The 17,005-nt window shown below is 40.1% G+C and overlaps 1 protein-coding gene across 4 annotated transcripts in view; it reads left to right on the top strand.

Annotated features, from left to right (window-relative positions):
• Positions 1-17,005, top strand: part of jakmip1 (janus kinase and microtubule interacting protein 1) — a 64,131-nt gene that overhangs the window by 37,691 nt on the left and 9,435 nt on the right. For 3 of the 4 annotated variants that reach the window (XM_037540711.1, XM_037540710.1, XM_017716168.2), the window contains 6 exons: positions 2,792-2,920; positions 4,082-4,207; positions 8,759-8,842; positions 9,771-9,833; positions 12,538-12,636; positions 16,122-16,217. In XM_037540711.1, the coding sequence (XP_037396608.1) occupies positions 2,792-2,920; positions 4,082-4,207; positions 8,759-8,842; positions 9,771-9,833; positions 12,538-12,636; positions 16,122-16,217 (597 nt within the window). The remainder of the gene's footprint in view (positions 1-2,791; positions 2,921-4,081; positions 4,208-8,758; positions 8,843-9,770; positions 9,834-12,537; positions 12,637-16,121; positions 16,218-17,005) is intronic. The other variant, XM_037540712.1, reaches the window with a different exon arrangement.

Raw genomic sequence — 17,005 nt, forward strand, 5'->3', positions numbered from 1 at the left:
TCTGTCACCAAGCAACCGTCTCCTTTGAGAGGTGAGCGTGTGAGAGAGAAAAGAAGGAACAGTCTACCTGCCGTTTAATTAACCTCCTGAGGACTCGAAGGAAAACTTTCTCCTTTCTGCCTCTTTTTCCTCCTCTCTGTCTGTCTTTCAGTCTCTCTTTTCTAGGCTCTTATTCTTACAATCCTAATTTCTTCAGTTAGTTGTTAAAGAGCCCATATCCTACGTTTGTCAAGGGTTTATGTAAATGAACTATGTTCTTATTGGCTGTCTTGTATTGCACCTTATTCAAAAATCAGTTTAGGCTGAAACACTCCTCATACCACATTCAGTGTGAGTAGGTGGGGCTGTAGGCCGAAAAGGGGGATGATGAATATAAATGGTTTTCATGACATCACAAAAGCAGTGAATTTGAAAGGCCATTTCGCAGCCTTGGTTTCCATATAGAGACTCTATGGACTGTGGAGCATGTTTAGAAACTTTGTCACTGTCCAAAAAAGTAAGAATCTCTATTTTTTTCTGCATAAACTGGCCATAGAAGCTGCTCTTGAAATTGCTTGAAAATGTCAGGATGAATGCACGAATATAAATGCTCTAAAATAGCTTAGAATAAAGTCTCTTTACATTAGCTTACATTAAAAGTGAAGAAAGTTTTTGCCGTCTCCTGTAAAGTTACTATTTTGAAGATGCATATTTTTCTTTGGACAGTGACAAAATGTTTACATACCACCTCAAGCAAGGAAAGACGGAAAAGGAGGAATGTAAAGTAAAAAACCATGCATGTCATTTTAAGTTAGCATATCGAAGTATAGAAAACAAGAGGCTGTTCAACTGCAGAAAATAGAATCGAATGAACTGGATGTAATCTGTGGGCAGCTGTGTGTTTGAGGATGATGTTGGGTGGGGCCTGATTGTTCATCCTTGGCTGTTGCTAAGGAGGAGGAGTCAGTGGACCACAAACTCATAGAAACATCAGACATCACCCTAACAGACTAACACACTCACAGACTCGCAGACAGGGACGCGCTTTCCTCGTGGAGAGTCGCACAGATGAACGTGACGTGATCCACGTCGGCTTGACTGGTTTCAGATTGAATGTTTAAGATTGTCAGAATTGTTAAAATATATGACGCTGAACTGATCACGCTCACTCACAGTCAGCATGACTGAGTATTTCCTACTGGTCCTCTACTTCTCCTCCTTCATCTGCCTGTGTGCGCTGGTGTGTCTGTATTTCTCTGGCTGTCAGGAGATGACCTACAAGCACGATGGTAAGAGCACACAGCCTCAGTCCGCTCAGAGGTCTGGGGTCAGCAGGATGTGTCTGTAAAGTGAGCTGTTTGATTTGTTTTATGTATGTTATGATATTTGAACTCTGTTTGTTGTTGAATGCGATGTATAGAGTTGTCATGATGATGCATAACATCTTTGAAAAAAAAATTCGAGAAATTTTCTTCACAGGAGAAGAAATAAATCTTATTAACTCATTTTAGACCTTTTTTTCAGTTCATTCATGGGGAAATTTTAACGAACAGCATCAACACTATTTTTTCATATATATATATATATATGTATATAATTTGAAAAAGACTAATGTTCTTTACACTGGGTGTATATTTCACAATGAATTGACCAAAAGAAACGGCCCAAATCCCAAATTTACTTGAAAGATTTTCTGAGTCCATTGATTTACATTCTTTCTCCTGTAAAGTTACCATTTTGGAGATATGAGGTTTTGTTCCGACAGCAGCTATATGTGTGTGTGTGTGTGTGTTTGTGTGTGTGTGTGTGTGTGTGTGTGTATATAAATGATGCAAAAACATCCACTTACAGTTCACACATCTATGCTTAGGAGTCACTGGTGTTACACATAAAAAAGGTAACACCAGAGACATTTTTAAGACTAAATGCATTTTAAAAAATAACTGCTATGGAGCATCAAACCACATGTGGTCAGTCATGGAATTTCCACTAAAATATATCATTTAATCTATTCTTATGCTATTTGTTCACAATTACCTAAGAATAAAGTCGGTCACACCAGTGACTTCAACCTAAAACCTTCATATGAGACCATGAGCTGAGTGAGAAAATCTCTGAGAACTGAGAGACACCGTGGGCTCACCGTGAGCTTTTCTTCATAGATCCTCAGAAAACAGGTGAAAAGAAGTGAAGTGATGTCATCAGTGTGACTTATTTCAAAATAAGAGCTTTTTGTTTCCCAGTAACACCAGTGACACGACTCCTGGGGACAACAGTTTTAATTATATATTTTATAATTTATATGTTATTAGTTTTCTTTATGTCGTTTAACTCATATTTCGTAGTCATGTATAGATTATTGCAGTTAAAATGGCTAAACATTTTGTTTTTTATCTCAAATTAAGGCTCTCAGCCTTTACACATGACTTGGAATGCATTTAAAAAACAATATTGCTAAATTGAGGCTCAAGAAGGTGTAACTGTTACAATAACTTATTGTTTTATCTTCAAATATAAATAAATTGGAACCCTAACCGTGTAATATATGTATAAACGCTAGGGACTAATGGTCTTTTTTCTCTCTATGGGGGTTGCGAGACAGGTTGTGATTTGTGATCAGAAATTGGTGTAATTTCCACTGTTCTGTTACAAAAACACTTAATGGTGTTGCTAAAAGAGGCAACCAAAAGTGCTACAGTCATATTTCAGGAACAGCACATAGATACAGCATGTAGATTACCTATATCAATAAATTGACAGTACTGACTAAAACGGTGTTTATCCCCTCTTTCTCTCCCGCTCTCTCGCTCAGAGGCATGTTGTGGAGACATATTTTGGATTTGATGAGGAGTCCATTGATTCAGAAACGTCCTCTCTGACATCATACAACACAGACCGCACAGACCACACCCCCGCCACTCCGGAGGAGGAGCTCGAAGATGTAAGTCATCAAAATATCACAACACAGATAGAGCCAGAGGGTCACCCTGACACATCACATGACTACGATCTGCTCTTGTTTTTTAGATGATTTTTTTCAACATTCTGGCTAAGACTGGCCTGAATCAATCAAATATTTGAGTACTTGTTCATTACATTGGAATTCATTTTTAAAATGTCCTTTTTGAGCCACAAAAGTTTGAAGCCTAAAATAATTTTTTATCACAAAGGCTTTTAGACAGCAGTTAATTAAAATATGGGAAAAAATGTGTTATTGTTTAGGGTGATTTTGAGAGCACGTATTTGAGTATTTGAGTAAGTATTCAAAGCCTGTAAAATGCTGTTCACAGAAGTTGGTAAATGATTAATAATATACCATAATTATCTGTTTACATGTATTTTTTGTCAAGTTATCCTCCTTAAGGTTTTATCACTATTTTAAACCCTTGTGTGAAAAAACGATGTGATTTATTAATTGATCATTTCAACCTCAGATTCTTGGTCTTTGCTCATATAAGAACCCTCTTCACTCTGTTCACCCCCCACACATTTATATTACACATGTGGAACCCACAGGGAGTAAAAGTGTGGAGGTGCTGTGTCCTTCACTCTGTTCTCCTCCTACATGGCCTGCTGTTAGTGTGTGTTTGTGGGGTGGGGGGGGCAACATGGACAGGCTGCTGACTGGCTACAGCTGCTAAAGAAGAACCCTATGCTGGAGATTTGTGATATTTTAAACATCTGGTATTTTTACATAAATTGTTATCTATCTATCTATCTATCTATCTATCTATCTATCTATCTATCTATCTATCTATGTATCTATCTATCTATCTATCTATCTATCTATCTATCTATCTATCTATCTATCTGTCTGTCTATCTGTCTATCTGTCTGTCTGTCTGTCTGTCTATCTATCTATCTATCTATCTATCTATCTATCTATCTATCTATCTATCTATCTATCTATCTATCTATCTATCTATCTATTTTACAGTCTCCTAGCTTCCTTTTAAACCCATGAAGTTGCAGCTGGTTTTATATTATTGAAACAATTGATTGCAAACTTATGATACATAGTGAACATATGTCCCTAGATATGCCTAAAACCAGACAGTAATGTGTGATATCATAGTGTTTGCACACTCCTCTGTGCTGTCAGGTGTTCTCTCGGGAGGAGGCGGAGCTTCGTTTTCGGCAGCTGACGCGAGAGTACCAGGCACTGCAGCGAGCCTATGCTCTTCTCCAGGAAACCACCGGCCCCATGGATCCTGAGAGGCACTGCAGGGTACAAACCTCCACCATGCACTCACTCCACATCCCACTGCCACATGGCCACTCACACCAGAGACGTTCCAGGCAAACATCCCCATGCTGCACGCCAGAGCATGCTGGCTTTTGGTTTTGCTGTGTTTTTTGATTCATTTCTTAGCAGTATTATTAACATCACTGGAAGATTCATCAGTTTAGTCTTGGGAGTTTGTTGTGATGCCATTCGTCACATGGTGTATGCATCACCTCTGTCCGAACTTGAACTTGTAACTCCAATAGTGAGGTTTTATACCGAAAGCGACAATGTGCTAATCACTTTCTTATCAACGTGCTCTCATTTCCAAGCAGACCCTGAGGGCTGATTCACACATACTGCTTCTGCGTAGCACGAGCGACACGGAAAGTCTTAACTGGCCAGCGCTTCCACACCGGCTGCATATGCGAAGCGGCAGTATCCTGCCGATGCAGCGCTTTTTTCCATGTGTACCATGCAAGATACACTGAAATAAGCCGTGAAATTTAAAGAAAATCAAACAGAAAACGTATCCAAATTTAAAATTGGTTTTTTTTTTTTACATTTCATTTAATTCATGAGGGACAGATTAGAAACAGATTCCCCAGGTGGTCTACAAGGCTTGAAACTTTTGCCTAATCACACATCTGAATGCGGTCGAGGATAAACAAATATACCGTGCACATTAACAAGTTATATTTTTGTTGAACTGAGTGTCTGATGTGACACAGTCAGGTACTGTATGTATGGAAGGCCAGTGCATTCAAGCTGTGGCGCCCACACAGGTGGCATGTGTGAATAAGGCCTGAGATGGAAGGCTAGATGTTCTGATATGGTAGAAAGTGTTGTGTTGTAGCACCGTAGCGCACATTTAAGCATCTTAATGTGCCTGCAGGAGCTACAGTAGGGGTGTGTGATCTGGCATACAATGTAATGTAAATTAGGGGTGTCACGATACACGTTATATATATATATATATATATATATATATATATATATTCCTTGAGTTCTGTTTTACACAATCCATGATAGTCGTAAATTTGGACAGTGAACATTAAAATCACTTTGCTCTGCAGCTCACGGGACAGGATTCCGGTTTGATTATCCTACCTTGGACAAAGCTGAAGTTATCCTATTCATCAGACTCTTTTCCAAATGTTCCATTCCATCTTAAATAACGCAGCAGTTAGGAGAATTTGAGGGGAATTGAAATAAGAAGCCAACTTCAGCTTTATCTACCTTGAATGGTTAATTAGCCAAGCTGTTTGAAAACAGTCGTCTCCTCTCTGGGAGCACTTCAGTTTCCCAGATGAATATCAGTGATGAGGTGGGTCAGACTTCACACCGGCACTGTGCGAGTATCAAATGTCTGTTATATAATAGCTGAACTTTGCTAACTCAACTTTGAAGACCCACTTGAAAGTCTCAGGTACCAGAGTGTGGAGAAAACATGAGTTGCAGCAGCTACTTCTCCACTCAGGACTCAAAAAGCTGCCAAGTGTGGATTGTAAACAGGCCACAGAAGTAGCTCCACAGGGATATTTGTGGCTTCCTATAGCTAGTCGGTTGTAGAGAGCGCTAGATTCTACAGTTTAATGTGTGAATGAGTTTAATGAGTGATTGAGCCACGTTAGAAAATCCTCTCTCACTTATTTCAAAAAGGTAAGACACACACTTTATATACTTAAATAAGTTTAATATTGAGATGTGGCCAGTTTTTGTTTACTTTTATTGTAATGAGATGTGAGAAGATGCATGTTCCCCCAAAAATATGTCTATATCAAAGGGAAAAATCGAAAATTACCTCCCTAAAAATATTTATTGTAACATCGTGGAGCGATGAGGAGGCGGTTTGGGGCAATTTGGGGCAAATCCAAACTCGGGGTCAGAACAGTCCAGGGTCATAGAGCCAACACGGATGGAACGGGGCAAAGACATGAAAAATGAACACAGGGATAAACAAACACCAAACACTCCAAACAGCACAAACAATACAAAGACCAACAAACAACTAGGAAAACCACAGGGCCTAAGTACAACAGGGATAACAAGGGATAACAGGACACAGGTGGAAATCACAGATGGTAACAATCAGGGCGGAGTCTGAAGACAAGGGGGCCGGACTGGGAAGATGAATGAAAGCACATTGACATGTAAACAAAAACACATGGAAGACCAAAACACAAGCACATGGATAACTGGGAGGGGCCAATCATGACATTTATTTAAAAATTGATAGTTTTGTTCGCATCTTTGTCTAATAATGTAATGAAAACATATTGTGTAGTTACACAGTATCATACTACGAAATTTGCATGTAATTTTTTGTCAGGACATTTTTTGTAATGTGATGCAATTTATCTTAATAAATAGTGTCATATTACCCACTCCTAAGATCCCATTTGTAGCAAAAGGCTAACTCAGGGGTGTCCAAACTTATCTGTAAAGGGCCAGTCTGGCTGCAGGTTCTCATTCCAGCAATGCAGGATCAGAATCAGGTGAGCTCCAGATCATTTCGAGTGAAAACCTGCAGCCACACCGGTCCTTTATGGATAAGATTGGACGCCTCTTGGCTAACCCTTCTAATGCTGTGTTAACATGTTGGTGGGAGATGGTCAGTAGCAAACTGGATATTCCACTGTTTTCAGTTTTTCCAGATACATACACTGTATGTCATATGCTGTTATGACTTGACGTGACATAATTTGTTCAGGAACCCAACAGTGTTTTGTTGCCTTTAGTGTTGATTGTCATGACAGATGTTGTAGTGGTTGGTGGTGATCATGACATCGAACATTATGGTGTCTGTCATGACAGCTATGGGTAACAGTAACCAGACAATGTTATATAACCACATCTGTAATGACAATTCATGACAGCATTTGACATCTGCCATAACATGTTTATAGCAAAGCTATGAAAATGTCATGTCGCAAGGTTCAAGTGTTACCGGTGTCTTCAGTGGCTGCTATTGGTCATTTTTTTCCAACACCAACACCATGTGAACACAGTATATGGCTTAACCCTTAGCCTTAGAAATCTAGAGTTAACAATCATCTGTACTACTGAATGTTATTACTCAGTAACAGTGAATTACATGTTTAGTTGTGTGAGGAGTTTAGTTTTGATTTACATTCTGCACCATCAGGTTCGAGCACACTTCAAATGTTTTGTTCGATATAGCAAGATTATACACCAATCAGGTATGACATTATGACCACCTCCTTGTTTCTACACTCATTGTCCATCTTATCAGCTCCACTTACTGTATAGCTGCACTCTGTAGTTCTACAGTTACAGACTGTAGTCCATCTGTTTCTCTGATACTCTGTTACCCTGTTCTTCAGTGGTCAGGACCTCCATGGACCCTCACAGTGCAGGTACTATTTGAGTGGTGGATCATTCTCAGCACTGCAGTAACACTGACATGGTGGTGGTGTGTTAGTGTGTGTTGTGCTGGTCTGAGTGGATCAGACACAGCAGTGCTGCTGGAGTTTTTAAAGACCTCAGTGTCGCTGCTGGACTGAGAATAGTCCACCAATCAAAAATATTCAGCCAATAGCGTCCTGTGACCACTGATGAAAGACTAGAGGATGAACAATGCAAACTGTGCAGCAGCAGATGAGCTGTCGCCTCTGACTTCACATCTACAAAGTGGACTGACAAGGTAGGAGTGTCTAATAGAGTGGACAGTGAGTGGACACGGTGTTTAAAAACTCCAGCAGTGCTGTGTCTGATCCACTCAGATCAGCGTAACACACACTAACACACCACCACCACGTCAGTGTTACTGCAGTGCTGAGGATGATCCACCTCCCAAATAGTGCCTGCTCTGTGAGGGTCCATGGGGGTTCTGACCACTGAAGAACAGGGTAACAGAGTATCAGAGAAACAGATGGACTACAGTCTGTAACTGTAGAACTACAAAGTGCAGCTATACAGTAAGTGGAGCTGATAAGATGGACAGTGAGCGTAGAAACAAGGAGGTGGTCATAATGTTATGCCTGACCGGTGTACATGTTTCAGTACAGTTATTTCTTCTGTTTTTGTTCATGGCAACCAATAAGGTGGTGCCCATAACTGATGAAATGCTCCTAGTAGAATCTCCTTTTTCAGGTTGGTACAGTTACACTATATGCAGCAATATTATTATATCTCCTTATCTACCTGCGAACACAAATGGTATCAGTTGAAAGTTTAGAATCTGTACTTTTCACTCAATTTCCTTGCTTCTTTGAATGAGCTATGAGTAAGAAATGATTAATATCTCAGTTATCAGCAACAATAACTGACACACTTTGTGAACATCCATGTCTGTTTACACCTTCTCCCACTCAAATACTGCAAAACAAGACATCAATCCACTGAGAGTGGCATTGAACAAGCTTGCGGCCTTCAGCTGGTAGAGCAGTTAGTGAAGCGAAACATCCCTGCTGTTGTAAAGTCACCTAAATGTAGGGTCCCGATCAACTGCACGCTCATTCCCAGTGAAGCTGTCTATCTCCAGTCTGCCACAGGCTGGCTCTCTGATTGGCTGTGTGCTCTGTCCGTCAGACGCGGGAGCAGCTGCAGGCGGAGCTGAGCGCCTGCCAGGCGCGGATCGCTGACTTGGAGAGGAGCCTGGCCGAGAAGGGGCAGGTAATGGAGAAAGGGGGCAGGCAGAAGAAGCCCCTGGCTCCGCTCTCATTGGCTTTGCTGCTTGCCTGTCTGGCGGCCGTGCTTGTGTGCTGGCGTTATGCGGAACGGATCTGCCACAGAGTTATGTGATGTCACGTGCTCAACCGTCCAGTCTATACACGCACGAAACCTTACCAATACCCAGGCCCAGAGCAAAGAATGGTTGGCAATTGCTAATGCTGAGATGTCATTCAGTGGTAACAGAACAGGTTTCTGTTACTGGACTGTGAACCCTTATTGGAACTTACAGCTAGTAAACTAGAAAAATATGACTAGAGAAGTTCAGCGCAACCCTACTACATAGTGGTAATTTATAATGTACATAAACGTTTTACCTCATTTTATTTAAAGCTGTTCTGTTACTGTGCTGCTTTGGGTTTAATTGGTCAGCTCTACACTGCATGTTTCCAGTTGTATTGTGCACATTTCCCATTGATCCACTCAACTTTCGCATGTTCCCTATCGATCCATTCCCACTTGTGCATGCTTCGCATTGTTCCACTTCACTTATGCATGATTCCCGTCGTGTCTTTAAACATGTCTCAAATACTGCTGCTTGTTTCTTGGTTGCCAGATGTTTCTAATGTGCTTCCTTTGTTAAACATGGTGGACTTCTCTTCATGCTTTCTAATAAAGCTTGACCACTGCTTTACATTTAACTCTCCTCACTTTATTTTCACTGAGTAAGTATGTGTGTGTGTGTGTGTGTGTGTGTGTAGGTGGCTCTGTTGAAGTATGTACAGTATGTTTTGCTATGTTAAGCTATAATTCCCCATGAACGTGTGGGATGCATGAATGTATTTGTGGTTAACCTGTAATTGCAAGTGGGTGTGTGAGTAGTTAATCCTAGTGATGTGTGTTTGTGTGCTTGTATGTGTGTGTGATGCAGGACTCGAAGTGGGTGGAAGAGAAGCAGAGCCTCATCAGGGTCAATCAGGAACTGAGAGAAAAGGTACTTCTGGTCCCAAACTAACCGTTACACCATTACACAAAGCTCGAAAAATACACAACCTAAGCTATATCTGCCACATCTGTATTGTACCCCAAATCAACACGGAGATCATTTCAACGTTTCCCAGTAGTTAGGATAGGACTGAGAACCGCTTCCAAGTGGTGCAACCCTAGTGCCATTGGTTCTATCATCTATAGATCGCATCAAAAGTGCCACAGCCATCTGTTCCCAGGAGCCCAAGCCAGCTCTCTCTGGGTGGGTAGGATGGTCCTCCCCCTCCCCGCATCACACAGTGTGATGCAACCAACACAGGCGTCTGTTAACTGATGTAACAGGATTGGGAGTTAGTGTTCTCGCCCAAGCACAATGCGCAGTCTATTGATGTTGCATCGGCGGCAACTTGTGTCCAGCATGGTAACATCATGTGATGAGGCAGACCAAACTAGATAGAAAGTTGGTCACTAAACTACACTGTTATTAATGAGAGGCCAGCTCAACTCACAATGATATAGTAACTGATATCATGGCTTTTCTTGAGTTGACTAAACTTGAGGACACCGGAGTTCACACAGCTTAAACTTCTTAGTTGAGTCAAACGTTCTCTTAATGTTGTAGTTCTGCATCTCAGTGAGATAAAAGAAATGAACTTGTTTTTTTATACTCAACTTCCCCACCAGCTAGGACTCTTTCACCCAATCTTTTTCCTCTTGGGTGCACACTTATGGATGGCTATGGCATCGCTGGGGCTCAAACTCTCAACCTCCTGTACAGGTGACAGCTTAGTCCACTGCACCACTCAAGAGCACGACACAACTCAGATTACGTGTCTATAAATGTTTAATACACTGGATAAAATATTTGTTGTTTTATCTTTGAAGTGTGGCGTCGTCTCATGTGGTGCAACTATCTAATAATTCATCCTAACATCAGGAGGTTGTGAGTTTGAATCCCAGCAACACCACAGCTGCTCATATCTGGAAGGCCCAGAGGAGAACATGCCAGATGGGACTGTGTGATAGAAAGAGTGCCAGCTAATGGGGAAATAAAAAAAAATCAAATTCAGTTTTGTTTATCTAACTGAGATGTAGACATAGAAATAGTAGCTGGGAGAACATTTGACTTTGAGTTGTGTGAACTTGTGTAATGTCCTCAAGTTGAGTCAACTCAAGAAAAGCCCTGTAATTAGTTACTATATCGTTTTAATTTGAGCTGACCTCTCATTTTTCACAGTGCGGGAAAAAAAACTAAGTACAAATCAAAAAGAACAAGAAAACCGTTGTCTCAAGACTCAGAAGCTGGTTCTTCATGCTGTGAAAACTGTAAAACTTGGCAATATAATGCAAAGTCAAAACTACAACTTAGGCAACTTATGCAAAACTGTGCACTTACCAAGTCCCTAATAAGCACTAGTTAGTTCCTGTTACCATCCGCCAGTGTACATGAGTGATGAACATTCCCCTTTGATATGATGATGGTGATCGTATGGGATGCCTTACTGCTTCAGGGCCTGGACAGCTTGCCATACTTGATGGAAACATAAATGATGTTCTCTACGTAAAATCCTGTAGGACAATGTCTGGTCATCAGTCTGTGGGTCAAACGGAGTTGGGTTATGCAGCAAGACAAAGATCCAAAGTGATGTGATGGTGTTACAGGACCCTAAACTGGCAGTTTAGGCTGGCAGTCCAACTTGGCTGAATTAGTTCTGAAAGAAGACGGGGCCAAAATTCCTCCATTGCTTGATCTCAAGTTATATGAAGTATTTGGGTGTTACGGGACGGCAGGGAGGCGGACCCAAGTGCAGAGAGGAAAACCCATGAGAAAGGGTCTTAAATGAAGTTATTGAGAGTGTGAATTTGGTGACTGTGCATGTTGGGGTTTGGATGGCTCAGAGCCAGGCTCGAACCGCCGATGTACTGATTGGCGGTCCGAGGAGTTACCTTAACGAATGGGAAATAAAAAACGCCGGGAAAAAGGCAAACAAAGGGGAGCAGCATGCTCAAGCAAAGGCTGAGATATTTTTGCTCCTTGTGGAACAAACACTTTTTGTATGGCTTGTTTCTTCCTCAAGCCTTCTTTTTGGTTTTTAAGTAGTTTTTGGGCAGTTTCTCTCTCTTGTTTTTCCAGCCATCTTTTCTTTTCTGTTTAAATACCCACCTGGGCTTAGTACCATATCGGTCACTCCTCTCCAAAGACGTGTCAAAGGGCTGCTGTTTGCCACAGCCTTAAGTAGAGGAGAATACAGGTGAGTCAAGTTGGGCCTATTCAGCCCGAGGGCTTCTGGAAATTTGTGGCACCTTGCCACCGCTGGCAGCCAGCAAAGGGCTGACTGGGCCCTTACATTTGGATGCAGTTATTACTGCTTAACGTCACCACTTGTTACATTTAAGGCAGTAACCTTATCCTCTTCTCCTTGCCATGTATTACACTTTGTTTGAGGATCTGATAACATTTAGAGGAAATCTCTAGAAGAAATAGGGGCAAATACTTTTTCACAGCACTATGAATCTTTACCGATACAATTCGGCGACTGCTTATTGTCTTGGATAATGAATTCAAGCAGGTCAGCGGGACCTCTGACCTGGTTTTCCATGGTTTTCAAGCAGTAGTACAGATGGCAGCCGATAAAAATGACGTTGAAAAGCATTGAAGTTTTCCGTCAATAATATTTCTGATATATTTGTACCTTCTGTGTGTGAGATAGATAGAGTTACTGGAGCAGTGTGAGCTACGCTTGCGTTCCAAGGTGCGGGACACTCAAGAACAGAACGAGCTGCTGGAGTTCCGCATCCTCGAACTGGAAGTAAGAGACTCCATCTTGTTCCCACTGCAACAACCCGGGGCGGCCAACCCCAACTGCTGCCTGCATAAACTTAACACATAGACGTCTAGAGACACGCACACATGCATGCTCACCGACTAGCACTGCATCTTTTTATCCTTTTTTATGTCAAAATATTCATCTTTGTCATTTTCAAGCGATTGTTTAAACGTTAAATGATGTATATTTGAATGAATGTTGTTTTAATCGGTTGAATATGAGTTGGAATAAAATTGATTTGAATTGAGCTCCTCACCATTTTTTGACTCCACTTCCCTGCATGTTGTTTTGTGTGTGAGCAGGTGTGTGTGGGTGTGGGTGTTTGTGTGCATGCATGTGTGTGTTTAAAGAGAAAGATGAGCATCTGAGCATCCCAACTACTTATTTCAAAGGCCATGTATTTCATTTTTACTATGGATCAACTCATTACCATAGTAAAAGTTGTGTTTGATTTCAGTTTCTGTGCATTTATATTTGTTTACTATTGTGTGCATGACGAGTATTTCGCTGCTGTCGGAAGAAAACCTTGTATCTCCAAAATGGTAACTTTACAGGAGAAGGAAAAAACATACTTCACTTTCAATGTAAGTTAATGGAACCAGAATTTTTCACATGTCATTTTGGGTCATTTCTTTTAGGCCACTCAACTCAAAATTTACAAACAATGTAAAGAGTAACAGATAGTTTCAAATTATGCCAAAAACCGAAAAATGCCAAACATGGAGATACAAGGTTTTCTTCCGACAGCAACGATTTGTCTGTGCAATCTGTGAAATGTGCCCGTTTAATTTCATTCACGTTTCCTGATATGTTCCCAGATCACATTTTTGTGTACACAATTACAAACCACTATTTTCTGCTTTTGAAAATATTGTTGATCAGCCAAGTCATGTTCAGTCGTGTAGCTAACATATCACTGCTTTCAGGACAAAACGATGCATCTCCATTTTTGTTGTTTTTAATTTTTTTTTTTACATAATTAAAAAAAAAAAATTACATAGTGTCAAAATTTTAGAATGCATGAGCCAACATAAAAGGTCCAAAATTACTTGTAAAAACATTCACTTCCATTAAAATTTCCCCGGTAAAGTTACCTTTTTGGAGATGGTTTTGTTCTGACAGCAACAATATATTAGAAATCTGGGTCACATGAAATCTGTTGATGAACTGTGTTTGTGAAGAATTGCTAATTAGTTAATGTTTCTGTGAACTACAGTCATATGCGAAAGTTAGGACTCCCTTGGTTAAATAATACAACCCAATTTCCAAAAAAGTTGGGACGCTGTGAAGAATGTAAATAAAAATAGAGTGCATTGATATGCAAATCATGTAAACAGTATTTTAAAGAAAAATGCTACAAAGACAACATACCAAATGTTGAAACTCAGAAATTGTTATTGTGTTTTGAAAAATATACGCCCATTTTGGATTTTGGGCTTGTTTCCCGCTGGGTTTCATCACCTCTTCTTTAACAGCACTCTGTAAGTGTTTGGGAACTGAGGAGACGCTGCTGTAGTTTTGAAAGTGAAATGTCCTGTTCTTGTTTGATACAGGATTTCAGCTGCTGAAGAGTTCAGGGGCTCCTTTGTTTTATTTTTCATTTCATAAGGTGCCAAATGTTCTCAGTGGTGACTGGTCTGGACTGCAGGCAGGTCAGTTTAGCACCCAGACTCTTTTAATATAGAGCAATGCTGCTGTAACACATGCAGAATGTGGTTTTGCACTGTATTGCTGAAGGCCTTCCCTGAAAAAGACGTCGTCTGGACGGCAGCATATTTTGCTCCAAAACATGTAAATATCGTTCAGCATTAATGATGCCTTCACAGATGTGCACATCACCCATGCCGTGTGCACTAATGCCCCCCTAAACTATCATGAATACTGGCTTTTTAATACTGGCTGTGCACTAATAACAAGCTGAGTGGTCTTTAGCCCGGAGGACACAGCATCTATGATTTCCAGAAAGCAGAAGTTCTGCTGTTTTATGTTGAGAAACGTTGTTCTTGAATTGTTGCTCTATTTGCTCATGCAGTCTTTCACAGAGTGGTGACCCCCACCTCATCTATACTTCTGAAAGACTCCGCCTCTCTGAGATGCTCCTTTTATACCCAGTCATGTTACTGACCTGCTGCAAATCAACCCCTGTCCCAACGTTTGTGTAACGTGTTGTTGGCTTCAAATTCAAAATTTCTCAGTTTTAACCATTGGTAGATTGTCTTTGTGCTATTTTCAGTTACATATAGGATCTAAGTGATTTGCACATTATTGCATTTTGTTTTTATTTACTTATTTATTTAAGGACACACTTCTGCACATTTTAATAGGGATGTACTTTATATTTGCTGAATTTAAAATAAACAGACCAACCAAAAAAAATGTAGCCTGAGCGAAACTAATGGCACATTATATATTTTGTTTTTTGATTTTTCTTTCATTATGTTAAATTCAGCAAATAAATAGAAATTGAGCAGGAAAAAATTGCAGGAAAATGCCATATTCAATTCACGCATGTTCTCTGTGGAATATGTACACTTTTATATTTGGGTGGGGCAGTGGATCATTAGAGGACAATGCAAAAGAAGAAAAACCTCACTATGCTCACACTTACTTGACACTCTTATCCAGAGCGACTTACAATTTGATCAGTTTACGCAGGAAGGCCAAGGTGGTGTTAGGAGTCTTGCCCAAGGACTCTTATTGGTATAGTGTAGGGTGCTTACACTGGTGGGGGATTGAACCCCAGTCTACAGAGTAGAAGGTAGAGGTTTTACACACTAAACTATACCAACCACCACTTCAGCTATCAAGTTAACTGCTCTCATCCACTGGAGAATTCATTTGTAATATATATATATATGTATATATATATATGGTCTTGGAATCTTACTATCTAAACAAAACCTTAGATCTCCAAACTAAGAACAGGAGAAGGGAACAACGTCCTTAAGACGTGAGATAATGCAATAAGAATTTATTCCAAGTAATTTTGACACATTTCTATGAATCCATTCCAATGTTCATGTACCGTAGAGGGCAGTTTTTAAACGGCCAATTTCATGGAAAAAACATTTCCGCACTTGGAATAAAGACGCAGTTGCATAAACAGCCTTTTTAATTGTACGGTTGGAAAATGGTCTTGGAAAAATTAGTTATGACTCTTTGTGTCAAAAAACCCAAACGTCGCAAAAAGGAGCCCAGGAGAAAAAAAAGCAGGCAATGTGCCCTTAAAATATGTCCAAAAAACAAGAATGGAGATAAAAGGTTTTATTATGACAAGGACTTTAGAAATTATTGTTCTAACCTTTCACATTAATAGCAAACAAATAATGCTGGATTATTACATGTGCCTCATTACATGACCCCTCAGAAATGTGACCCTTGGATGTCTGAGTCCAGATACTGACCATCTTTGTACTTTATGGGTGAATGGACATCATGTCTAGACCAATTTTGTGTTTGACCAATAGGAGAGGGAGCGGCGTTCTCCTGCCTTTAACCTACATATCTCTGCCTTGGAAAACAACAGCAGCCTGCAGCTACACTGCCAACAGGAGGGCATCAAGGTACTCATACATATCGCTGCTGTCGGAAGAAACCCGGTATTTTTGACGTTTTTCAGTTTTTGACTTAATTTGAAAGTGCCTGTTGCTCTTTATATTGTGTGTTAATTTCATGAAGAAATGACCAAAAGAAACAGCCCAAAATGACTTGAAAAAAAGTTTGGTTCCATTGACTTACATTAAAAGTAGAGTAGGTTTTTTTCCATCTCCTGTAAAGTTACCATTTTGGAGATACAAGGTTTTGTTCCGACAGCAGCAATTCCATATATACACACATACATATAACCACGTTCATATAATGCATGTACGCATATGCATACAGTTCTGTCAGTACTGTGCAAAAGTGCTATTCATTTATTCATTTCTGGTCAACACGACCATCAAGTACATGATGTTTTCTGATTTAACAGGAAACAAATAGATTTAGTTGTTTTCTCATAAATTAGTTTAAACCAAGTAGATTTTTTCCCTGTTTCCCCCGTTGTCGGCTCTTTGCCTTTATTTCAGCTTCATTTCTTTTCAGGAGACTAGCTTTCTTCTTTTTTTTTTTTTTAAAGAAATTATCTGGGAAAATTTTCACACCTCCCAAGTTCAGTCTTCGAAGTTGGACGCACTTTCTGCTTTTTTTTTTCCTGTAAATTAAGTTTTTATTGATTTTCACATAGTTATCCGAAACAGTACAATCAACTTAGAAAGAACAAACGTTCTAGGAAAAACAAAAAAATAAAAACAAACAACAGCACAGCAGGGGTCACAAGGAACTCGCTCTTTTCTCTAAAACAAGTTTCTTA

This window comes from Pygocentrus nattereri, chromosome 8 (genome assembly GCF_015220715.1).
Source record: "Pygocentrus nattereri isolate fPygNat1 chromosome 8, fPygNat1.pri, whole genome shotgun sequence".
Taxonomy (NCBI): Eukaryota; Metazoa; Chordata; class Actinopteri; order Characiformes; family Serrasalmidae; genus Pygocentrus; species Pygocentrus nattereri.